Source organism: Cetorhinus maximus, chromosome 13 (assembly GCF_964194155.1).
Source record: "Cetorhinus maximus chromosome 13, sCetMax3.hap1.1, whole genome shotgun sequence".
Taxonomy (NCBI): domain Eukaryota; kingdom Metazoa; phylum Chordata; class Chondrichthyes; order Lamniformes; family Cetorhinidae; genus Cetorhinus; species Cetorhinus maximus.
In genome coordinates, this window is record NC_135891.1 from 94,742,506 (window position 1) to 94,768,297 (window position 25,792).

General features: G+C 44.0%; 1 protein-coding gene across 2 annotated transcripts in view; it reads left to right on the forward strand.

The window, feature by feature from the left end:
• mllt1a (MLLT1 super elongation complex subunit a) overlaps window positions 1–25,792 on the forward strand; it is an 85,080-nt gene that overhangs the window by 42,566 nt on the left and 16,722 nt on the right. Inside the window, exons 3-8 of one of the 2 annotated variants that reach the window (XR_013578492.1) lie at window positions 3,396–3,478; window positions 9,739–9,882; window positions 10,750–10,875; window positions 12,825–13,388; window positions 20,524–20,611; window positions 23,974–24,170. Coding sequence is in view for 1 of the 2 variants with exons in the window: in XM_078555840.1 (XP_078411966.1) it covers window positions 3,396–3,478; window positions 9,739–9,882; window positions 10,750–10,875; window positions 12,825–13,388; window positions 20,524–20,611; window positions 23,974–24,082 (1,114 nt within the window). In the remaining variant the exon portion in view is untranslated. The remainder of the gene's footprint in view (window positions 1–3,395; window positions 3,479–9,738; window positions 9,883–10,749; window positions 10,876–12,824; window positions 13,389–20,523; window positions 20,612–23,973; window positions 24,171–25,792) is intronic. The other variant, XM_078555840.1, reaches the window with a different exon arrangement.

Below are 25,792 nucleotides of genomic sequence, written 5' to 3' on the forward strand. Positions count from 1 at the left end.
TGTTACCAAGCAACAGGTACTTAATTGTATGGTTGAGTGCATACCAGCTTGCAGGGAGGAAGCCCAAAGGGGAGATGAATAGTTATTCAGGCCATTCCATGGCTATGTTGTGCATGCCTTGATAGGTTCTGTAGAGCAGCTACATTGTGTATTCCTCAAAAACGTACTAATCATTCTCATTTTGCTTTAACTGCTGCATACAATATGTTAGTAGTTCCTCCCTCACAAATTGTACAACTTTGGTATGATCCTGTGGTGTATGAAGGATGCTTAGTGAAGGAGAGGGTTTACGTATCTTACAGGAGTGTCTTCATTGTTGAATGATCTGCAACCTTCACACGTCATGATCCCATGGACCCATCCCTTTTAACAACTTCAGGATATAGGTTTCAGGATTAGGGATTTGTAGTTAGCTCCAGATATTAAAGAATTGATGCCTTGCTGTAGGTTCTGAACCTTTCTTTAAATTGGGATTAGGAGACCACATGCAGCACCACCTGCTTGCATCACTGTGGCAGCATTTTGATATGTATGTTAGGCATATTTCTATGCACTATTTCCCCAGACTCAGTCAACCTAATCTTTGCTCCTGTGGTGTTTGATGGATGTAGATCATTTGAATAATTGAGAGGACTTTACAAGGTAGGTAATCTATTTTTAACTACGACCTTATTGCTGTTAAATATGTATTGACTAAAGTTATTGGATCTCCTATTAACTTTCAAATAATTCTTACCTTGAACAATCTTTTACTTCTAAAACTGTGCTCTTGAACACTCATTTGTTATCTGTGGCATCTCCAAAGCACTCTTTAGCGTATGGTAGCAAGTAGTTCAAAATATGTTACTCATCGCATGGTCTTGCGCTGAAGCAATGTTTGTGATTATTGGGTTTCTTTTTAAGTCTGTAGTTTATGGCTCAGTTTTTCCCAATAAATGTGTGGTCCTCAGGTCCCTCAAATTCTGTTCCAGATAAGTGCCCTCCACTCATATCCACATGTTTTTTTAACAGCCTCTTAGGAGGAAACTTGTCAAATGCCTTCCAAAAATCCAAGTAAACTACATTTACCATACTGTCCTCATCTACTAGCCTAATTGCCTCCACCAAAAAATTCCACTAGTTTTGTTATTCATAACCTCTTTCTTCTGAAAAGCATGTAGACTGCTCTTTATGACACCCGTACTTTCTAGGTGATCACTGGCAGCCTCTCTTATATTGTCTCATGTATTCTTACCTCTATAAGTGTTAGCCTCACTGGACGGTAATTATCTGCTTTGTGTATTTGAAAATTGAAAAAATATAGGTTATCATCCATTTCATGGTTATTATTCCAATGTCTGTGAACTCCTGAAAACATCAATGCATCACCAATTCTCGCGAGTTGTAGGATCTAATCTATGTGGTCTGGATGTTCTGTAGACACGTAGTCCACCCAGCTTTTATTTAACAATGACCTGGTTTTGATTCTTTACTAACTTCTGCATGTATTATGGATCTTTTTTTCCATATTTATTGTATCTGGGATTTGTCTGCAGTCCCCTTGTGAACACTTGATAAGAATCCATTTAAAACATCTGCTGTATCATCTATGACAGTTCTTTATAAATCGTTCCTTAACTTTTGACCCTCGTTAGACTTATAGAATTAAGTTGAAAAGTGCAACATTTAAATCACCAGTGGGTTGTATGTAATCAAAACTATTTTGCAGCTCAACCTTGACTCAAGTCAGCCATTTTCCCCCTGCCTTCCCTCTCCTGCAATCCCACCCTCACCTTTCCTTGCTGTTGTATAACATTGGCAAAAGTATTCATAAACAGCAACATGCTCGCAGCAGTGATGTTACTGCATCAAAGATGTGTTGCGATGTTACAATTGTTATCTCTTCGTGTCAGTTGTAGAGATGCCTGCCTAAATGGGGAAGCGATGGCATAGTGGTATAGTCACTGGACTGGTAGGTAATCCAGAAACCCAGGGATAATGCTCTGGGGACCTGGGTTCGAATCCCACCACGGCAGATGGTGGAAGTTGAATCCAATAACAACCTGGAATTGAAAAGTCTAAAGATGACTGTGAAACCATAAAAACCTATTCTGGTTCACTAATGCCCATTAGGGAAGGAAATCTGCCACCCTTACCTGGTCTGGCCTACATGTTGACTCTTAAATGCCCTCTGAACAAGGGCAATTGGCCAATAAAGCCAGTGACACCCACATCCCATGAATGAATTTTAAAAAAAATCACATTAAGGAAGCAACACTGGGTAAGTACACTGGGTTTAATTTATTTTGGTATTTTTAGCACATTCATTAAAATGTTTGGAATTGTGTTAAAATGGAACATACTAAACTAGTATGCTAAAAGCAGTAGGTTTAAGTTGCACAGCCACTTGATGCTTCCATTGTGTTATCCAAAGCATAGGACCCCTCGAAAATGCTAAAGATCTGCTTCATGGGATAAGATTTTATTTCTAATCTGTATGCCCCATACAACTTGGCATGTAGCAGAATTTAAGCTGCACGGCATTGACAAGGGTAGCTGCACTGACTGATGGATTTTGTTTTATTAAATGATGGTCATGATTTAAGAATACTGCAGTGAGATAGCATTCCACTGATTAGTGTTTGGGATCTCCCACAAAGTAAATTCTCACCTCAGCTAGATTGCTGAGGGCAAATCCCCGAGGCAGCTCTCAAGAAGGAAGAAAAATAAGCCTGTCAATCACATTGGACCTCGGTGCATCTATAGGTAGGTAGTTCAAGAGTCTCATTGGATAACGAACAGTGCACAAAATTAGATAACCCAAAAGGAGAGGTGCAAGTAAAACAGAGGGAAGAACCAATTCCCAAGAACTATAGTTTCCTGGAGCTTGCTTGATTGGCTTGGGGAGTCGACAAAGAATTTTCCAGAGTTTCTACTGAGACAAACTACTTTAATTTTGCCTGCCCCAGGGGTTGCCTTTATTGCGTTTGGTGAGGGTGGTGCATGAGGCTGACCATGGATTTTTTTTATTTCCCCTGCTCACCTTTGTTTTCATATGAACAGGGGTGATCATAAACAAGTGAGAAAGCTAAAAAGAAGGTTTGGAGATCGCTTCCTTCAAGGGGGAAGGAAACAAGACTAATGACTTATCTCTAAAGTTTCTTGAAAACTCACATGGTTGGTTTTTTGGCAGTGGCATGATGATTGTAGATAAACTGTAGAGAGGATGTTATCAGTGTGAATATTGCTACTGACATTTGTTTCAGCAGCTTAAATTACAAACAGGACAGTTTTCTTTCTCATTTTTAATGAAGCCTTCAGCATTGCTGTTGGGATGATAGACCTTTCTGCACTCCTTGTTGAATAACTAAAACAGAAAATATCCTGCTTAATGTTTTTTGTTTCTTCCAATGTAGTTTGCAAGGAACCACCTTATAAAGTAGAAGAGTCTGGCTATGCTGGATTTATTATGCCAATTGATGTCTACTTCAAGAACAAGGTACTTCTGCCGCTTATATTAAACTTTCCTTTTAATAGAAAAAAGTAGAAAGGAAGAGAAAACAACATGTCACACAACCTCGATCTGCTCTGTTTCCATCAGCTTGGGCTGACAGGTGGCAAGTAACATTTGTGCCACACAAGTGCCAGGCAATGACCATCTCCAACAAGAGAGAATCTAACCATTGCCCATTGACATTCAATGCCATCACTGAATCCCCTACTATCAGCATCCTGGGGGTTATCATTGACCAGAAATTGAACTGGGCCAACCATATAAATACTGTGGCTACAAGAGCAGGTCAGAGGCTGGGAATTCTGTGGTGAGTAACTCACCTCCTGACTCCCCAAAGTTTGTCCACCACCTACAAGGCACAAGTCAGGAGTGTGATGTTATACTCTCCCCTTGCCTGGATGAGTGCAGTTCCAACAATACTCAAGAAGCTGAACACTATCCAGTACAATCCACTTCATTGGTGCTCCACCTACCAACTTAAACATTCACTCCCTCCACCACCGATGCACAGTGGTAGCAGTGTGTACCATCTACGAGATGCACTGCAGCAACTCACCAAGGCTTCAACAGCATCTTCCAAACCTATGACCTCTACTGCCTAAAAGGACAAGGGCAGCAGATGCATGGGAATACCACCACCAGCAAGTTGCCCTCCAAGTCACTCACCAACTTGACTTGGAGCTACATTGCCGTTCCTTCACTGTCATTGGGTCAAAATCCTAGGAGTCCCACCCTAACAGCACTGTGGGTGTACCTACAACACATGGGCTGCAGTGGTTCAAGAAGGCAGCTCACCACCACCTTCTGAAGGGCAACTAGAGATGGGTGATAAATGTTGGCTTTGCCAACGATGCTGACATCCAGTGAACAAATGGGGAAAAAAAACCCAGAATCTTGAGCCTGGCTGTGCTTCTTCTGATGAAGCATCATATCCAGAATGTGACCATGTATTTCTCTCTCAGATGCTGACTGACCACCTGATATATTTCCAGCATTTCCTGATATTTCAAATTTCTGCAGTGCAACAGGTTGGAATACAGTGGCATGGTGGGGGAGGGGGGGAGGGGGAGGGGAATGGGGGAGGGGTGTTGGTTGGGGGGGGCGGGAGCGGCGTTGCTGGTCTATTTTCCTGTGAGCCTTCAGCTCAGGGCTGCTAGACCCCTTCCCCAAAGGTACCTGAAAGCTCCCCAGCACTGTCAGACATGCCTACATACTATTTGACTCCTGTCCTCATATTCTGAAACTCCTCTTATGGTGCAGAGAAAGCCCTAGACCACAGTAGCAAGACCCTAGGATTGCTGCCAAACCAGAGACTCGAGAACAAACTCTAGGCTGCCATGTCAGTGCAGTACTGAGGGAGTGCTGCACTGTTGGAGGTGCTGTCTTTCAGATGAGATGTTAAACCAAGTTCCTGTGTTCTCCCTCAGATGCTATGTCATTGTTTTGAAGAAGAGCAGGGCTGTTCTCCCTGGTGTTCTGGCTGATATTTATCCAGCAACCAAAATCACTAAAACACATTATCTAAGCATTGTCATGATGCTGTTTGTGAAAGCTTGCTGTGTGCAAATGCTGTGTGCAAATTGGCTGCTACATTTCGGCAGTGGCAACACACCATATGTATTTTGCTGATCATAAAGCCCTTTGACATGTTCTGAAGTCAGACATGGTGCTATATAAATGCAAGTCTTTCTTTTGCAGACTTGGATGCTGCTTCCGGTGATCCCAGATCCTTACACCTGCTGCTGCTGCAAAAAGGTGGAATTGAGACCACAACCAGATCAGCCATGATCTTATTGAAAGGCAGAGCAGGCTCAAAGGGTCAAATGGCCTACTCCTGTTCCTAATTCCTACGTTCCTAATATCTTCAGTACTTCTCTCACTGTTTTCACAAGCCCGCACAGTCAACGCAGTAGTATACCATGAGACATTTATGCCCAGCGGGTCAGGAAACAGCAATGGAATGTGTCGGCAGGGTTTAACCTTCAGGCCTGTGACCAATCTGCGGAACTGGCTCTGCGCACTTCAGCAATGTATGTGGGAAAGGTCAACACAGCACCACCTAGTGGCCAGAGCCAGTTTGTCTGCAAATGTGGACATAGAACGGAGAAGTTGACTTAAAAATGTCAGGAACCTTGTGGCAACAGGATGTGCATGTGCATAGATATAAGACTATTAATGAGATATTATATTGATTGGTAGTGAACTCTCTCTAGCATTGCCCATGATGAGTGACGTTATGTTATTTTGTGAGCACATTATACTAAGTAATGCAGAGATAGTGGGGGCTAAATTGGATAGTCCCGCAGTACCCCCCCCCCCCAGCCGAAAGGCCTGGAGGGATCGTGATGCACTATTAATCTGTGCCGGTTTTTGAAATAAGGACAGCATACCAATTTCCAGCTAACCGCGATGTTCATCAACTTCATGCTAAAGCAGGGGGCTCAAAATTGTAAAATCCTAGCATTTCTTAAAGCTAGCCTGCACCTCTTAAAGGGAAGGTGCATTGTGGCTGGTGCTGATGCTGGATGTCATGCAGTCAGTGAACCTGACCTGGGAAACATTGAATAATAGCACAGCACTGGAGACCGTGGCTCCAAGGTTTTCAGATGTCGCACTGGAGGTCTTGGTGTAGGAGGTAGGAAGTAGGAAAGGTGTCCTTTATCCACAGTTGGCCAGCGGGCCCTCCAGAGACACACTGAAAAGGCCAGATTGCTGTCACGGGAAATATCTGGAGGCTAGCCCCGAAGACCTGCATGCAGTGCCGGAGCAGTCGAGTGAGACACTACTCAATTCACCACACTCCCTTCACTCATTAACCATCAATCTCCATCAGTCAGGACTCATTCAAATGACACTCAAATACTTCAACACATCCACACATCATAGCTTGCACATTCCGGCAGCTATTCGACCACATAGGCAAACGGATTGTGCCAAACGACTACCAAAGCAAATTACTGCAGATGCTGGAAATGTGAAATAAAGCAGAAAATTCTAGAAATACCCAGCAGGCTAGGCAGCATCTGTGGAGACAAAAACAGAGTTCACATTTCAGGCCAATGACATTTCATTGCCATTCTGATTGTAGGTTTGTTGACCTGAAACGTTAACTCTGTTTCTGTCTCCACAGATACTGCCTACCTGCTGAGTATCACCAGCATTTTCTGTGTTTATTTCAGATTGCACGATGCAAACTGACACACTCTCTTCTCTTGCCGGATAAGGTGGTACACAACCGGAGGCAGCAGGAGCTAACCGGAGAGGGCAGCTGTGCCTGCATGTCCTAACCGCAATGGAGGAGACAATGCTGGCCATTTTTGGCATGCCATTGCCGAGGGCATGGTTGGCACCTAATCAACTGAAGATGATGATACCCTCAAACCTAATTCTCCCTCTCGCATTCCACAATCTCTTCTGATTTATAAGTTGCAGATGGTGTAAGCATGCACCTCTTAACTTTCCCCACTCCCTCCCCTCACCATAGCTTTACTCTTGTGAGTTTCTCCCCTCACATACCCAAGAAGTGCAACATGTCCTGGCAGTGGAGGAACAGCAAGAAGACGGTGGTGATGAAGACACTCCAGCACTCACTTTTGCACTCGTAGCTCAGACACTGGCACCACATAATTTATAGGATAGCCGAGAGGTGGGACCTACACATGGTGACACACCGGGCATGAGTGGCCTGCAGCCAATACGGAGGGCAAGGATAGTATAGGTGCCAGCTTCCCAGAGGGCGAGGTTGCAGACTGGTTCTGCTGCACAGAACTCAGCTGAGACTTTGATAGGGCAGGTTTCAGAAGAAGACACAAATAGAACCGGAAAATATTGGAAATGCTCAGCAACTCGGGCACTGTCTGTGAAGAGAAACAGAGTTGGCCTTTCATCAGAATTCGCCACAGATGCTGCCTGGGCCTGCCGATTATTTCCAGCATTTTCTGTTTTTATTTCAGATTACCAGCACCTGCAGTATTTTGCACATGTATAGAAGAAGGCTGACGGGTATTCCCAGTGAAATGCTTAGTGCAGTAAGAAGCCTGCCAGAAAGTCTGAATGAGCATGGAAGAAGCAGCCACCAACTTGGCATAGGGCTGTGCACTGAGCTTGGGGCCCATCCTTTCCATCATGGAAGTGCCGGCCATCTCTAATAGCGCACTCATGGAGCCGCCCATGATGCAGCCTCTGATGGCTGATGCCTCAGCTTCCATTGCAGCACAAACAGCTTCCACCACAAGTCTTGAATGTTGCAGTGACTGCTCAGACTGTGGTCATGCAAGTTCACCTTTCCGCCATGCCAGTTCAGGCTGCTGCTACCGTGGCTGCAGGATACCAGTGTTGCACTGTCCAGTGCGCTGTGGTTTCCCCCCCCCCCCGCCCCAAACAGGTTAGTAGGATTGCTGAGGTGATGCCCCAGGGGAGTGATAGTGGCTCCATGGAACATGAACCTGCTGACCTCTCTCAGGACAACAGCATTCATCCTCCCAGGGCTGCCACTCCCCCCCCCCCCAGTACCTGTTAGTCAGCCAGGCCAGATTGCTGCTGCTCACGCTGAGATGATGCAGTTCAAAGCCGGGCCTTCTAGGCCTAGAGCTGCTCATGTCATACGCCAAGGCCACCTGAGTCCCCCCACTGAAAGTTAGCAGCCTTCAACCAACCATGCTGCAGCCACTGGGGTACCACAATGGAAGAGCAGTTGGACAGGCAAAAGCACTCAGAAATCAGGCACTAAGGGAGTGTACGGCAATGATTTAGTTTATGTTTCTTTGCAATGTGGCGTGATTTCATTTATAATTTTGGTTTGGAGTATTTATTTTGTGGTGGTGTTTATTTTTACATGAGCATAATGTGATGGTCAGTGACAGAGGGGAGGTTAAGAATGTGGGGCTGTTGGTGATTAGGGAATTGGGGTCACATTTAGTGGTTTCGCACTTGAATTAGTTCTTCTTGTGTAGCCTGGGCAGAAAGGGACTGTTTAGGCAGCCACCTCCCTTCCTTTTTCTCTTCCTCTTTCTCTTCCTCGTCCTTTCCTTCCTCCCACTCTTTCTTCTATCAGCTTGCCCAGCTCTGCATGGCCTCTGCTCATTCTCCCAGTCATGCTGTATTCCAAGGGGAAGGCCAACTAATCCTGGGTTCCCATGTAACCCATGTTTGGCTGCAGCTGCTTTGTTCAGAAGCCTTGAACTCAGAAGAAACTCCTCAGCACTGGCCAGACCACTTCCTCTTCGCAACTTCAGTCAACTACAGAAAGTGTCAACCACTTGTAGAGTCGTACCAACAGCCAAGAGAAATTAAGCAACAACTAACCTGCAAGTAGTTGATGACCCCGTTAAATAGTGCTGGTGGGACGACCTTGCTGCTGCTTAGTGCGTGTTCAGCCATGTGAGGTTAAGAGAGGGCATCCGCTGGAGCATTGAACTCCAAAATGGCAGCTCTACACATTGAACATTTGTTATATGTAGGTTATGCCTTCATTAATATGGTGTTCGGTGTGATTTGTGGTGCAAATGTGTGTGCATGTACATTGGAAGCCATTTTGGTTCCAAAGCAGCTACCGAATAACAGATGCCACCAAGATTAGTTTCCCGCTCGGTATATTTTGTTGCTGCGGAGAAACTGTGACTGGTTATGAACACAGAAATCTAACTCTTAAGAAAGCGAGTAATGAGGTTAATTAAGAGGATGCAGATATTCTGACAGGTCATTTCTGTTGCTGGGGCGTTCCTCTGTTTATTGCATACAGTTTCCCATTTATAAGTGTGACAACAGAGATTTGAAGTGTAGCAGGCTAGACTGGTGCAGGGTAATGAATAGAAAATGCACACGAGATGTATCATTATATTGTAACAATCACTGCCCATAGATATTGGCTGCTTTTTCTAATATCAGTACAAATGTGACAGGGAGCTTAGTGTGCGTGATCTATTCGAGTCAAATTTATTCTGTTTTTTTAAGATGTAATTATAGGTGCAATTTGTTAAAAGGGTGGGAATGTTCGTAAATCAAAAAAAATTGGGAAAGCAGAAAATTCTGATTTCAGAATGAATAATTTTAACTCTTGACCGGAATGCTATGAGCATTCTAAAGTTTCCCTCCAGCAAAACCAAGTACTGACCACTAAGTCAAGCAGATGGTATTTTAGCCTGCTATATCTGAATTTTCGATTTAAATGCACTCAATAAAAGCAGGTTTTGTGATAAAGCAGTTTCGAGTGTGTTTGTGGTTTTTTAAAAATTATTTCTCATCAGGAAGAGCCCAAGAAAGTCTGTTTCACATACGATTTGTTCCTGAACCTGGAAGGAAACCCACCTGTGAATCACCTACGTTGTGAGAAACTCACCTTTAACAACCCAACCAAGGAATTTCGACGCAAGCTTTTAAAGGCAGGAGGGGTAAGTTCCAGTTACCCAGTAATGCAGACCCTACCTTCATATTCCAAGTAATGTCCCACTGAAGTCTTAAGATTTAAGAGGTGCCCTATTCTGTAATGTTCCATCCAAGGCCAAAACGGCATTGTACAATTGCAGCATTTGCTTTTAAATTCGGCACCTCTACGTAAATAACCAAAAATTCTCTTTGCCTTTTATATGCTGGCTTTCTGCTTTCTAGAAACAAGTTTAGGTTTGCAGACAGAAGAGGCCTGTCAGGTATGCGCAAAGCTTTCCTTTGTGCAGCCAGGAGAAGCCGGAGTTTGCCATTAAACCCATTAATTTAAGATGTGGGGAAATAAATGTTAAGTGTTAGAATAACATGGGTGACGTAGTGAGCGATGGAGCACTCTCCTTCCCTGAGATGTCGTCTTTGGGAGTTTTGGCTGTTGAGAAGGACCTAGAGGAATGATAAAAAGGGGAAGAGTTAGGGGTGGCATCAGTAACTGGACATTTGTGGAAGATATGCATCACAATGCAATTTGATGCAGTCAAGCTGCCTGTATGCTTTTCCAGCGCTCAATGCAGGGGAAGGAAGTAATTCTCGGAGACCCTGTTCAATGAAGCCACCTTGAAATGTCGATGCACACAGCTCTGGAAGACCCACAAATATCTATGGACTGCTGCTCAAAACTGACCTGGAGTTAAAATCAGGGCCGTTGTATTTGGGAGGCAGAATATTAAAGTTTAAAGCGGTGCCGGCTTAGTGTAAAATAATGGTCTTGCCTCTTGATTTGTGTATGATATCTAGGTTCCTCACTATCTCTGCCGAATAAACTCATTCTAAGTAACAAATGGTCAGACATCCTTTAATTCATTTTTTTTCCTTAGGTTATGGTAATGCCTGAAGGAACTGACACAACCTCGAGACCAAGTCCAGACTATCCCATGCTGCCCACAATTCCTTTGTCTGCATTCTCTGATCCAAAGAAAAGCAAACCATCTCATGGGTCAAAGGTCAGTTGTGCAGGTCATAGTTTTTCACATTCAGAACCTTCTCTAAATGTAAAAATATTTTTAAATTTAAAATTCCTTCAAGGAGAAATATCGGTGTAATCTTCACCTTTGTTGCTGCTCCCCCTCATATCGATCCTGCCCAACTTTTATTTCCCTTGAACCTGTGGGTTTTATGGTGGTGGGAGATCTCTTCTGCCAGTTGATTGTTCAAACCGTGAAGGTAAAAAATTACTCCAAATGTACTACTTCTGTCCAAGTAGCTCTGGTTGTAAAGCGTAGGACTCTGAACCTGAGGAGATGATTTAACCACCTCAACACGCTGAATAGTCCTGTAGAACCTCACCATGTCAAGATCTAAGAGATTAGCGAAAAGTAGTTGGTTTGACAACATGGTTGTTAATTTTACTTGACCTCCATTATGAATGCTACCTCGTTGTAGCTTTTGGTCTATAAAGTATTCCAAATTTCTGATCCTTCAGCGATAGCTAATGTCCTGTGCCATTCTTATTAGCTTTCTATTAACTGATAGTTTTCCACAGGGACATTTTTACAGTCAAGACAAGATTGTTTAGCTGACTTTTAGCAAGCATCTTGATCCATTTATCTGGTGAGAAAAGAAGATTTAAACTTATAGGCTCTTAATGTTGAAGCCCCAGACATTTTGTTCATCCACACGCATCTAAATCTTTCAATTGAATGTCCTTTTATTTCTTCCCAAATTTGTGCCTCTCTACACTTTTCCACGTTAACTTGCATCTGCCTCCCGTCTGCTCGTTCCAATAACCTGTCTGTGTTTTCCTGTTCATGTTTTGCTATCCACCTCTCACTGTTTCCAGTAATCTCTTGGGTAGGCCCTGCCTTGGCTCATCTGCTGAGACCTTCATCCATGCCTCTGTTACCCCTAGACTTGACTATTCCAATGCACTTCTGGCCAACCTCCCAAATTCTACCCTCCATAAAATTGAGGTCATCCAAAACTCTGCTGCCCGTGTCCTTACTCCCACCAAATTTTGTTCACTCATCACACCTATGCTTGCTGGCCCAGCTTGATTCAGTTAAGCAGTTCTGAAACCCTCACTCTTGTTTTCAAATCCCTTTATGGCCTCAGCCCCCCCCCCCCCCCTCTGTAAACTCCCAACAGCCCAACAATCCTCCGAGATATCTGCGCTCCTCCAATTCTTGACACGTTAGCATCCTGAATAGGTGCACGAAGTCTTAATTTGATGCCTCACCTGATAATGCAGCACTCCTTCAGTTTTGCACTGAAGTATTCAGCCACGATTAGTGCTGAGCTCCTGGAGTGGAAGTTACGCTGACCATCTTTTGGCAAGATGATAGTACTATTACTGAGCCAAGCCGACACTATGGCTGGAATTTTCCTGCCCCTCATACCAGCAGGATCTTCCGGCCCCACCGATGTGAATGGAGATTTCAAATGGTTCATCAGCCCTGTGGGGAAAATTCCAGCCTATGTATCTTTATAGTAATGAATCTCCCTTTGTACTGCTGTTGGTGCAACGTCGGATGCAATTTAGTGTCCAATATGGCATCACGGTTTGCATTGGGGCCTGTAAGCTGAGGCTTTTTTTTGTTTCAGCCAATTTAACAAGTACGACATTAGCACATTTCAAAGGAGAACCATATAGTGTCAAACAATTTTTCATATCTGAATATCTGGATATTGATCATTGGCGTCACTCACAAAAAGAGCTCATCAGTGATAAAAGTGATCTTAGTGTAGCCTACAGTCAAAGTACATGATTGCAAACTTCCATTTTTCATGTGTTTTTATAAATCTTTTAAAGATTTGTTGATGAGTGCTATTCAGTTGTTTGTAACATCGTGCTGTTTATTGTAACATGAGTAAGTTGTCTCTATTGCGAACAACTTCCTGAAGTTAGGAGTTGTGACTGGTTGCTTTTGTAATTCTTTTTGTCCTTTCCAATTAGGACACAAATCGAGAAGGCAGCAAGTCATCGAAACCTCACAAAGTCACAAAGGAGCACAGGGAACGGTCAGCAAAAGACTCTGAGAGCAAGCCAACCGTAAAAGAACCTGAAAAGGAACACAGTAAATCATCCAAGGAGTCATCGCGAAAGTCAGCAGAAAGTAAGACGTCAAAGGAAGAAAAGGCTACTCCAAAGGCAACTTCCAAAGAACCAAAACCTGCCTTCAAGGAGTCTAAACTAGATAGCATGTCACCCAAGGGAGGAGGGAACCTACATCAAGAATCAAAGCCCAGTATTAAGAGGCCCTCCAATGCGGATTCACTGAAGGCCAATGCCAAAAAACAAAAGAAAAGCACTTCTGAGACATCAAAAAGTTTCCCAAGTGTCTCACCAAGAATTTCTTCTTCTTCGTACTCGGAAAAAAAACAGTTGAAGGAAAAAGAAAAGGAAAAAGTGAACGTTAAAATAGAGAAAGTTAAATCTGAAAGTAGTGTGAAAGAGGTGAAGAAGGCTGTGGATTCAGATGACTGTAATTCAGAAGATGAAGTGGTGTCCAAATCTGAGGTAATGAACTGTATTCTAAAATCTAAATGTGGTTGCCAAAGGGAAATAGCTCTCTGGTACTTTATTCTGTGGAATAATAGGAAGTTGGACCATGAAAGTAATTCTCATGAGAGTTGCTGATATCAGCCATACCAGTGGAACCAGAAACTGTGGGCTGAATTTTTGGGGTCTCCACCAGGGCCCAAAGCAGGAGGAAACTCTGCTCCAGCAGGTGATGGAGCCCTTGCTAGCAGTTTGCTGCCAGCGGCCAATTAAGAGTCTGCTGCTGGGGCCACCGTCCAATTGAGGATGGTGGTCTGCCCTCAGGAGCTGCCAGCCCAGTCAATGGACCAGCAGCCTCAGCAGTACCACTACTAGCGGTGACCATTGCTGAGGCTAGATCACCATGGAGAGGTGCCTCAATGGCAAGAAACCCTTAGAGTAATGAGTTTGGCTGAGGGAAGCCGGACAGGCAGACCGAGGCAATTGGAGTGGGGAATGGGGTGGGGTGGGGTGGTTGGCTGGGGTGTACTGGCGGTGCTGTGGCCATGGGAAGCAGCCATTGCTTCTGTGGAGGCCCTGCCATAGCCCATGGAGCATCCATCAGTGAAGCCCACACCTAGAACCTGCTGGGAGGCTGCCTGGGCAGGACTTCCCAATGGGGGAAAAAGGCCCATGGGAGCAGGAAGCGCCCTTAATTGGTCATGCGACTTTTCGTCCTGCCATTAGCAATATGCCATGGCGGCAGGAAGACATCAGACTCCCCTCCCAACGCCTCCCCTGCCATATTGCAAGACCTCCCACTTCCCAACTGGTCGTCAGCGGGCCAGGAAAATTCAGCCCCATATTTCCCTACTTGGAAAAAGAACAAAAGTTTGGTGGGCTATCTCAGGCAGTTTTCTGCTGAATTGGATTACCAAAGAGTAGCATTGAGCATTGGATGATCTGTTCTCCAATAATTAATTATCACTTTCTCAGCTACACATTGATGTCATGAAATTTGTCAAGAAAAAGGTCTTTGTAGAGATCTCAGTTCCATGAAGGAAGTAAAACGTATGATAGGGTTCATCGCACACAAGTTAGAACACATGAATTCTACTAACAGGCTAATGAGTTAGTTTGATCTTTCATTGTGATTTTCTGTTGAGGCTGGGTATAATGTAAAAGTGGAACCAGAGTCCAACTGATGGTGCTGGAGAAGCATGTTCAAGACAGGGGCCTTTTTTTTAAGTTGTTCATGGGATGTGAGGATCAATGGTAAAGCCAGTATTTATTACCCATCCTTAACTGCCCTTGAAAAGGTGGTGGACAGCTGGTGAGAGCGGTAGATTTTGGGATACTCAGAATTAGGGGATATGAGGATAGTGCAGGAAGGCAGAGTTGATGTAGAAGATCAGTCATGCTCTTTCTTGATGGTGGAGCAGGCTTGAAGGGCCAAATAGTTTATTCCTACTCCTGTTCCTCATGTTCTGATGTAGTATTCCGCTGTTCTGACTGGCAATATAACAAAATAAGGATATTTTTGTATTTTATTTTGTGATCTAGTCAACTAGTTAGGGTAAATCTGATTTTCAAAATTGTCTCCTTGGAACTGTGTCTCTCCGAGCACTGCAGGAAAAATCTTTATTGAACATTTTGCTTGATACTGGACTCTTTAACCCTGTCACAGCCCATAAAGGGTTTAAAAATTTGTTTTGCTTTTGATATTTTCCAACTCATTTGTCTACATTTTGTTGCACTAATTGTTTGTCCTGTCAAAGCTCAAATGATCAGGGTGAGGGCGAGAAAGTTGAAATGGACAAGCCAAACCACTCAATTCAATTACAAACATTTTAGTTTTATTCTCAAGTATTTGCTTAATTGACAGTCCTCTGCTTTTATTAGATAATTATTTAAATTTATACAGTTTTGGTAACTATGAAAAGTTTCAGTCTGTTAAGTTCTTTCCTTCACTAAGCCTATCTAGATTCTTTAAAGTGAGACTGTCTAGAATCATACAAAGGCTGTTAACCCAGATAACTTTAGCCGCATGCAAGAAAATTGAGTACAACATTGTTTAGCTTGGAAATTGCGAACTATTATTAGTTAAACTTAAAAGCTTCTGTAAATGTATATTTTAGGAAGTCTTGTGGCTCAGTAAGATAGCACCGCTGCCTCTGAGCCAGAAGTCCCAGGTTCAAGTCCCACTCCAGGACTCCTTGGTCATGGAAGGAGCGCTCATGATGCACTTCAATAGGCCAATAATCAGCCTGCTAATCCTTCAAACACTTGTCCACTATTCCGAAAAGGCAAAAAAATTCTGTGAAGATATGAAACAAACAATTTTATCTTATTCCTGCCACTGTTCAGTTGTTCCATCATTTTAAAAAACTTGTTAGGCACAATAGTGAAATACTGATGCAAAAATAATTTGAAAATCTTGATGATCTGTTTAAAATGTAAGAACAACCAGCAATGTAAAATAGCACAGAGGCTGCCATTTCTTTAGTCATGTTGGTATATGTTCAATGTTCCTGTTTCATTCAGTGTTCCTTTGAATTTATGGAACACGGTAATTTTAAAAAACTAATATTAAGTTTTGAAGTGCCCTTGATATGAGAAATGAGGAGAAACCACCTGGTTGCTTCTAAGTGAAAGACTTCATGTAGTGGAAGTTGTCAATATGACACTGAAGTCTGTATTATTTGCTCATGGTCACTCACTACACTTGTGTGAGCTGGGTAGCCTAGAGTGGAAATTGAGCAGGAGTTCCATCCTATTTGGACTTCTGTCTAATTTAGCATCTGCTGTGTTTCTGCCTTCATTTTCAGCAGCCCTGTATATGTCCACCTGATTTTTTTGGATGAGTGCATGCAAATTGTACAGTAATGGGATGTGGTGATGTTGTATGTCCCGTATGGCGTCATTTCTACCGCCATGTTCTTGCTGCTATGAAAGGCTCAACCAAGGTTGCTAGGCATGAGAGGAAAGGCCAAAGACAATTTAAAGAAGCCAGCAGCTAGATGGATGGGGTTTGCAGAAAACTCTACGGACTCAGTTTTGATAAATTAGCTTTACTTTTCACTGCCGCGAGCACGCTTCATCTCTGCCATTACACTGTTTGCTGTGAGCTGCCCTTCTTCTTTAGCAATCCTCAGTCTGCTGTCAGACAGGGAACAATGGATTCCCATTGGGAATTCTTCTGTATCTTTACTTCTTGGAAAAAGAGTAGGAACAATGGAGGAAGGGCGGGTTAGTTAAGCAGGACTGTAGGCACTCAGCACCCACATGTCTGTATGCACACAACGGAATACCTAAGCTGTTAGCTGTCAGTTGTCCAGGAGCAGTGATTGCGGAGTGCTCACTTTCCAAGGGAAACTGTCAATGAGTTATGGCGCATGCTGCAATCTGACCTCTGGCTAGCCTCCACAATAGGCACCATACTGTCAGTGGCTGTAAAATTTGCTGCCTTTTATTCTGGGAGATCATTTCAAGCTGCCACTAGGGACACCACTAACAGTAACCAGTCAACATTTCTACCACACCCACAGACATCAGAGAGGCTGGGGGGAGGGCATCCATTCATTTTACCCTGAGGCACATCATCAACAATGCACACTTTTGCCATGGCACTAGTTCTTGGAACTGGTTCTGCATGGCCACTGATCTGCAGGAAAGCAGGCCTTAAGATAATAACGAAGCTTTCCTCATGTTTATCTGTGACTGGTTATCAAATCTGTCAAAGCCACGAGAGACCCCTCACCAATCTGACATGTCAGCAAACCGGGTATCATTGGCTGAGGAATGTGGTAAATAATAGGTTGCCAGCCCGCTATCACCATTTTTTGCCTGCGATTAAAATTACCATCACTTTGTTTTAAGATGCAACAGTTAAACATAACTCATTCCCAAGTTCATTCTGTAAAGTCACAAAAATAAAATCAGAAAGTGGCGGTCTTCAATTTAATTCATAGGAGCTTGTATCGATCATTCAGTCAATGACCTGTCCAGCTTGTATTTTTCAATTTATTTATATTTAAAATATAAAACTTATCTTAAACCAATAGCCAAATTCCAGATAGATTCCTGACTTTCTCCATGTTGAAGTTTTGTTAATCAGTCCCTCAAACGTAGATCTACAGGTGGCGGTACCATTGCTTTTCCTGGCTTGACATAATGTTGAATGATAGTGGTTTAAGGCTCTGTAATAATACATCTTGCATATCCTATTAGCAGGGCAGATGATTGCAAGATGCTGTATATCATCAGATCGCTGTACAGGACCACATTAGTCTTAATTGGCAAATGGCAGATCTTAAAAGTTGATGAAATTTCACAATTACTAGTGGATCTTTGCTGAATCAATTAAATAAATCAGTCTGTTTACTTTTAAACAAGAACCTTGCCATGTTCCTTTTACAGCTGCCCAAGCTACAGTTCCTTTATAATAAAAAGAAAAAATGCTGGAAAAACTCAGCAAGTCAGGCAGCATCTGTGGGGAGAAACAGAGTTAACGTTTCGGGGCGAGGTGAACTTTCGCCAGAAAGTTCTGATGAAAGGTCGCCTCGACCCGAAACGATGGGCTGGATTTTTGCTGAGTTGGGATGATTCAGAAGCCCTTTAACAATGATAGGTGGGTCTGGATTCCAGGATTTCCCAACTCCATTCCCGGGGTTTCTGATTTTCAGGAGCGCCTTTTAAGGGTGCGGACTGGTATGGTTTGCATCCTGCACTCCCGACCTGGCCGGCTCCATTATGGGGTTAGGCACGTCCTAGACCTCCGCAATCTTCATGGAGTTGGGCCAGCTTTTCGAAGAGTTGTGGTTCACAGCCCCTCAGAGGTGTTGCGAACCATAGTCTGCTTGAAGGAACCTTTTCAAAGGTTCAGAAGATCCTTCTCATGCCAAGATATGCCCCTCACCCTCCCTTTATGGCCCTTCATGCCCCTTGTACCAAGGTATGCCCCCACCAACTCCTGTGGTCCCTCATGCCCCCCATTCCAGGCAATGCCCCCCAAACAACCTCCACGGCCCCCCATGTCAAGCTATGGCACTTCACTGTCCATTCATGCACTATACACTTTACAATGAACCCTATATTGACAGGAGAATGCATAATAAAAGCTTTAAAAAAAAAGTCATCATCGATAACTTTCCACTTAAAAAAAACTCTAGCCCAATAAAAGTGCCAATCATCCAGACCCTTTTAAGTATCAATTGTTGAAACTGCAAGCACTTGAAACCTCTTTATCTTGTGTAAATAAACATTATGCAGTTGACATAGGAGATAATAGAGCCAGAGCTGTCAACCAAGTAGTGATTTCCCTGGGCTCAGGTGTTTCAGCAGGCTAATGGATTTCTGGGTTCTCAGCCAAGCCTCATTATATATTCTTAGATGAGAGCGCAGAAACCCATTAGAGTACTAAAGCACCTGAACCCCAGGGAAAACATTGCTTGATTGACAGCTCTTATTCTCTGATCTGTACTGTCAATTTCACAATGTTTATTCACATAAGATAAAGAGGATTCAAGTGCTTGTAGCTTCTACTGTTGATACTTTAAAAGGTCTGGATGATTGACACTTATAGCAAGCTATTGTAAAAAGGAGTTTTTCTTAACTAAGTGGATAGTTATCAATGAATGACTCTTTAAAGCTTTTTTTAAACACATCCTACTGTCGCTATAGGGTTCATTGGTTCCAAACAGTGTATGGTGGGTGAATGGGCATGGAAATGCCATAGCTTGGCATGGGGTCATGAGAAGCCATAGTGGGTGGGTGGGGAGCATCCCTTGGCAAGGGGAGCATGAAGGGCCATATGGATTGTTTGGGAGGCATATCTTGGCAGAGCGGAATGAGGGGCCATAGGGATTGTTTAGGGGCCATAGGGATTGTTTGGGGGCCATAGGGATTGTTTGGGGGCCATAGGGATTGTTTGGGGGCCATGAGGTGGCATGGATGGGGCACAGGGAGTGTGTGAGGGTTGAGAGCTGGAGGGCCTTTCTATTTTTATTATAACTGGGATGAAGCCCCACAGCACTGAGGGGGGCTTTTTAAACAGTCCGCTTCCACACCTGGCAGCCCCTGTGGCTGCCTCTGAACTTTTTCCCAGGTCGGCTGTTCCAACTGCAGTTCACGTCTGCCCCCGCCACAATGGAAACCTTGTCCTTGCGGGCACTTTCTAGCGAGGCGGGTGGGCCAAGCGGAAATTTTCCTGACCCCCGCTACCCTCCTCGAGGATCGAAAATCCAGCCCATTAACCCTGTTCCTCACCAGAGATGCTGCCTGACCTGCTGAGTTTTTCCAGCATTTTTTGTTTTTATTTCAGATTTCCAACATCTGCGGTATTTTGCTTTTGTACAGTTCCTTTAAATGTAAGTTTGCATTGGTGATTAATTACTCAGAGGTGCAGTCCTGAAAGCGAGAATGGATCATTAGATGTAAGAATGAAGCCTATTCGAAGGTTTAAAACTGCAATTTGATCAATGTCCTATCCAAATTGATGTTTGTGGAAGTAAATGATTTGGCTTCTTCCCCATTGCTTGTTCATGTAAAAGCTGGACAGAATTACTGCTGTTCAAAGGACCTAGTCAATCTGTAGGCTTCTACCCAAACTGAACATTTTTAGATAAGGAATCCCCTGGCCCCCTGCACCCCCCATTCCACAAGGAGAGCTGCGGCAGCGCCTGCTCAGGATTCCTTTTCCTTCTTCCCTGCCTCCCAAAACTCCCTCCCGAAACCCGTTCCCACACCATATCTTCCTGCCAGTGAGCTGATCTCTGGGGCTGGCAGGCTGCCTTATGTAACACTCACCAACAAGTTGCCACTTTACAGTCGTTACCGGTAGGCAGCTTGCAGATGAGGCCTCAGATTTAACCCAGGCCTGTAAGTCAGTTGTGCAGATGCAGAATGGTGCCAAAAGTGCAGGTTCGATCCCCGCACCGACTCTGGTAGCTCTTGGAAACCTGCCGAGTGGTGCTCCTCAAACTGCACATAACCACTGCTGGCCTGTTGTGTGGACTATGGCTAATTACCTAAGTAAGTTTTGCACTCACCCTGCCATCCTTCTGAACGTCACTGGGACTTAAAAGTGAACTGCACTTAATTGATATTGAATTCAGTTGATTGACTGTCAGTATTTATCCTGACTTATCTATGTTCCTGTTTTCTCTATGTTTAGTCTGTACGGACCAGTCAGTCCAACTCGAGCTCAAGTTCAGATTCTAGCTCAGATTCTGATTTTGCACCATCTCAAAACCACAGACAAGGTATGGAACCTTCTCTAAATTGCTGCTCATGCTGCTATTTACAGATGTATTTATCCAGAGGTCTGGACCTGCCCCGAGCTGTGGATAAATGCAACGAGACATATAGGATAAATACACACCATGTAAATAAATTTCTCGAGCACTGGCCTCCAATTGATTTGTTTCAGTTCTTTCCTCAAGGTTGGCCCTTTTAATGTTGAATATTTGTTTACTGTTTCATCATGTTATGATGATCACTTTCCTTTCCAGCCTCCTGTCATTGTGTTTCTAGAATTTTGTGGAAAGGTGATTGAGTTTCTTTCAGTAACGATGACCTGATAAGGTCATCATCCAGCTAAGGACAAAGCCTATTGCTACCCAAAGCTGGCTGCCCACTGGAACCTGGCCAGAACGGTCTAGCAGCTGATCAGACCTAGTGTGGCCCAGCGCCAGCATCGCCTCTTTTGCGTTCTCTCCCTCTTTTTCCTTCCTCGGAGTTACCCTCCTTGTAAATTCTCCCACCCACCCATGCCTTCACCTGCCTGTCACCTGTGCTATCATATGAGCACCAAAAGGACAACAGTCTGATTACTTCTTCATCTCCTCTTCACGCACATAGAAATATAGAAAATATACAGGACAGAAGGAGGCTATTCGGTCCATTGTGTCTACATTAGCTGATAAAAGAGCTATCCAGCTTAATCCCATTTTTTAGCTCTTGAACTGTAACCCTGTAGGTTAAGGCACTTTAATTGCACATTCATGTATTTTTTAAATGTTCGAGTTTCTGCCTCTAGCACCTTTTAGGCAGTGAATCCTGGATCCACCCAGCACCCTGTGGGTGAGAAGTTTCATCTTAGGTCCTCTCTAACCCTTCTGCCAGTGCTTCCTGGTTATTATTTTTGCTGCTTAGGAAAATATGTCCTTCCTATTCACACTATCTAGGCCCCTCATAATTTTATGCACCTCGATTAAATCTTTACTCGGCCTCCTGTGTTCCAGAGAAAACAACCCCAAGTGTATCCGTTCTTTCCTCAGAGCTAAATTTCTCCATTCCTGGCAATATTCCGATAAGTCCCCTCTGTACCACTCTGCTGTGATAACACCCTTCTTATAATGTGGTGACCAGAACGGAGTATAGTGTTGTGGCCCAACTAGTGCTTTATACAGCTCTAGCCTAACCCCCTTGCTCTTAGGAACATATAAGATAAAACTTTGTGGCATAGAAGGAGGTTGTTCAGCCCAACGTGTCTGTGTCTTATATTCTATGCCTCAGTTAATAAACTATCCTGTATTTTGCCTTATCTACCTGTTGTGCTACTTTCAGAGATCTGTAGACATTCACTCTAAGGTCCCCCTGTTCTTATACATTTCTCAGTATCCTACCATTTATTGTGTATTCACTTGCCTTGTTTGCACTCACCAAATGCATTACCTCACACTTCTCTAAATTGAATTCCATTTGCCATTTTTGTGCTCACCTGACCTGTCCATTGTTAACTTTTGGCATCTACAGCTTTTCCCCTCACTATCAACCACAGAACCAACTTTTGTATCATCTGCATACTTCATAATCATACACCCTACATTTAAGTCTAAATCATTGTTAAATACCTGAAAAAGCATGCGAACCAGTTCTGAGCCCTGTGGAACACCATTGGAAACACCCTTCCAGTCACAAAAACACCCGTCTGCCAATACCCTTTGCTTCCTGCCACTATTGGGCCAATTTTGGATCCAACTTGCCACTTTCCCTTGGATCCCATGGGCTTCTACTTTTGTGATGAATCTGTCATGTCTTCCCCTGCCTGCCTCCAATACCTCCTGAAGAAAAAGTATTCCCTCTAACACCAGTCCCGGGAGAAGAAAATCAGACCCCATAGATTTATCTGAGATACTAGGTGTGAATTTAAGAGAGAGTGAGGATGAGAAGTACACAGCAGAAGGCCAGGGCCATGGTAACTGCACAACTACAGAGATGCTACCCTGCTTGTCACTGAAGCATGAGGAGGCATTAGACCTCGTGTATCTCCACATTCTGTACGTTTTCTTCTTCCAGTGCAGTTGTCAAATATTTGGATTTCCCGCCAGCATCTGCTCTTAATTTAAATGGCAACTATGAGAAAAATGTAGCATTAGATTAAAGGAAATAGGCCTTCTCTTGTTTGTAGAGTTCAATTTAAAAGATCTTTAGGAAAGCTTCATATCTTAGACACTAATATAAGAAGCACTGTGTATTGTTCATGTGCCTCAGCCTTTTTTCTTTAAATCACCTATTAGCATGTCTTCAGATTTATATTGTGCAGGCAGCTGAGAAAGGTGCATGTCTGGCTGCGTGCGCGTGCCTGGCTGTGTGCGCGTGCCTGGCTGCGTGTGCGCGTGTCTGGCTGCGTGTGCGCGTGTCTGGCTGCGTGTGCGCGTGTCTGGCTGCGTGTGCGCGTGTCTGGCTGCGTGTGCGCGTGTCTGGCTGCGTGCGCGTGTCTGGCTGCGTGCGCGTTCCTGCTGCGTGCGCGTGTCTGGCTGCGTGCGCGTGTCTGGCTGCGTGCGCGTTCCTGCTGCGTGCGCGTGCCTGGCTGCGTGCGCGTGCCTGGCTGCGTGCGCGTTCCTGCTGTGTGCGCGTGTCTGGCTGCGTGCGCGTGTCTGGCTGCGTGCGCGTGTCTGGCTGCGTGCGCGTTCCTGCTGCGTGCGCGTGTCTGGCTGCGTGCGCGTGCCTGGCTGCGTGCGCGTTCCTGCTGCGTGCGCGTGCCTGGCTGCGTGCGCGTGCCTGGCTGCGTGCGCGTGTCTGGCTGCGTGCACGTGCCTGGCTGCGTGCGCGTTCCTGCTGCGTGCGCGTGCCTGGCTGCGTGCGCGTGCCTGGCTGCGTGCGCGTTCCTGCTGCGTGCGCGTGTCCGGCTGCGTGCGCGTGCCCGGCTGCGTGTGTGTGTGTGCACATCTGACTAAGGAGAGATTTTGACAGTGTGTTCCTTGTGACTGACTTTTCAAAAGGTAAAACTATGCATCCATGGGACACTGACCCTATAAATGATTTAATTGGTGTGTTACCGTTTCAGACCAAAAAACTAAACTCTACCCCTTCCCTTGCCATTTAAGAAAAAAACCCTAGCATTGAGAAATAATGGGATAAATGTTCTCCTGTTTGCAAACGTGAGATTATTAAAACCCAGAAGGCTGAGTTGTCTTTAAAACGTAATGAAATGATCACTGTAATATTAGGAGACCCATTGCAACAACAATTTGCAATTATCTAGTGCCTTTTAACAGAGTGAAATGTCCCAAGGTGCTTCACAGGAGCATTATCAGATGACACTGAATCACATAGCGACGTGGCAGTTGACCATTGATATGGTTGCTGATCCCTGTTCAACTTCTCCTGTTTTCTCTAGGGCCCCTGCGGTCCATGGTGGAGCAGATCCAGTCCGAAGGTTCTGACGATGACAGCAGCTCTGAGGAGGAAAGGCCTGTAAAAAACATCGCAGTTAGCAGAGATCACAGGTCGGTGAGCTTAACAGATGGGAATGTGACAAAGAAAGTTCAGTTGTGTTTCAACCATTGTTTGGAAGCTGTGCACTCTGGACCAAAGGTAGAAATTTTGATCACCTTTGTATACCTAGACCAAGTCTAAGCACCAGTAACCCTTTTAAAGAAGGCTTCCCTAGCTATTTACTGAGTAACTTACAGGCCCCAAATTAAATTTACTGCTGCACTAGTCACAGCCAAGTAACAGTATGAACTTACTTCAGAAAAATGGTGGCAGTGATCTTGTTAAGCCTGCATCAATATCTTTTCCTTTACTATTTATCTTTTTAAATTATAATTTATTTGCTCCCTCTCCTGTAGCTAATTTGCCCACATTCAGAATTGAACACAGTGTTTAACAACAAGGTATTTTATATGGTGGGCTGGAGGGCATCAAAGCCAAACCCAATCCTGCCCTCATCCCATGCCAACACGTTGAGTGGATAATGTGGTGCTGTTGTGGCAGCTGCTTGTTTACTGCACACACATGCAGTGCTTTCTGCTGGTTGCAATATAACCTTCCAAATTGATTACCTCTTTGGTACTTGGGTTAATGCACTCATGTAGTGGAAATGGTTTTGAAAATCTAGGCATGAGGTGTTCTGTTATACCAACACAAGGTTACTGTTTTATTAAAAGCAGAACCTAATAGTCTTTTTGCTGGTCCACCAGTCTGCCAAACATTATAGTGTATTGCAGTGCAAATTTATCACACAATTAATTTTATTCTTGCTTAAATGGGTAGGAAAATCTACAAAATAAATGCACTTTCCCAACTATTTTTTTATTTAGAATAAGAAATAACTAATATCCAATTTTGTCCATTTGCAGGAACTCGTCTATTTTCTCAGCTTTCCAGGTCTCTTAATTTAGGAACATAGAAACAGGAATAGGCCATTCAGCATCTGCCATTTAATTAGACTCTACAGATCTGTACCTCAACTCCATTTACCTGCTGTAGCTCTATATTCCGTGACACCTTTGCCAAATAAAAATCTATCAACTTCAATCTTGAAAGCTCCAATTATCCCAGCATCCACAACCCTTTGGGAGAGAAGGTTCTAGATCTTTACTATAATCTATGTAAAACAATACTTTTCCATTTTCCTCTTTAATGACCTAGCTCTGATTTTAGGACTCTGTCCCCTCGTTTTTGATTCCCCCCCCAGCAGAGGAACTAGTTTCTCTGTACCTCTTTACAATTGAATCTTCTCAAAATTTTAACCATTTTAGGGTTGAAAAGCTTAACCGAACTCAGTTTCAATCAGCATGACTGTGTAGGTGTTATATACACATTGCCTTGTTTTAATATGTGTCTGATTCACTGCAGTGCAGCCACATCCATTGAGGAAGCAGTTAGTATTGATTATTTGCTTAATCAAATAGATGCTGGGTACTTTTGAATTCCAGCCGTAATAATGAATATAATTCCAAATCCGATTCAAAAATAATCATTGATATTGATGCTCAGTCCTAGAAATTACTCTTCACATGCTTGACACCATTCAGGACAAAGCCCGCTTGATTGGCACCCTTCCACAAACATTCACTCTCTCCACCACCAACGAACAGTGGCAGCAGTGTGTACCATCTGCAAGATGCACTGCAGAAACTCACCAAGGCTCCTTCTAAACCCATGACCACTACCATCTGGAAGGACGTAGACAGCAGATACATGGGAACACC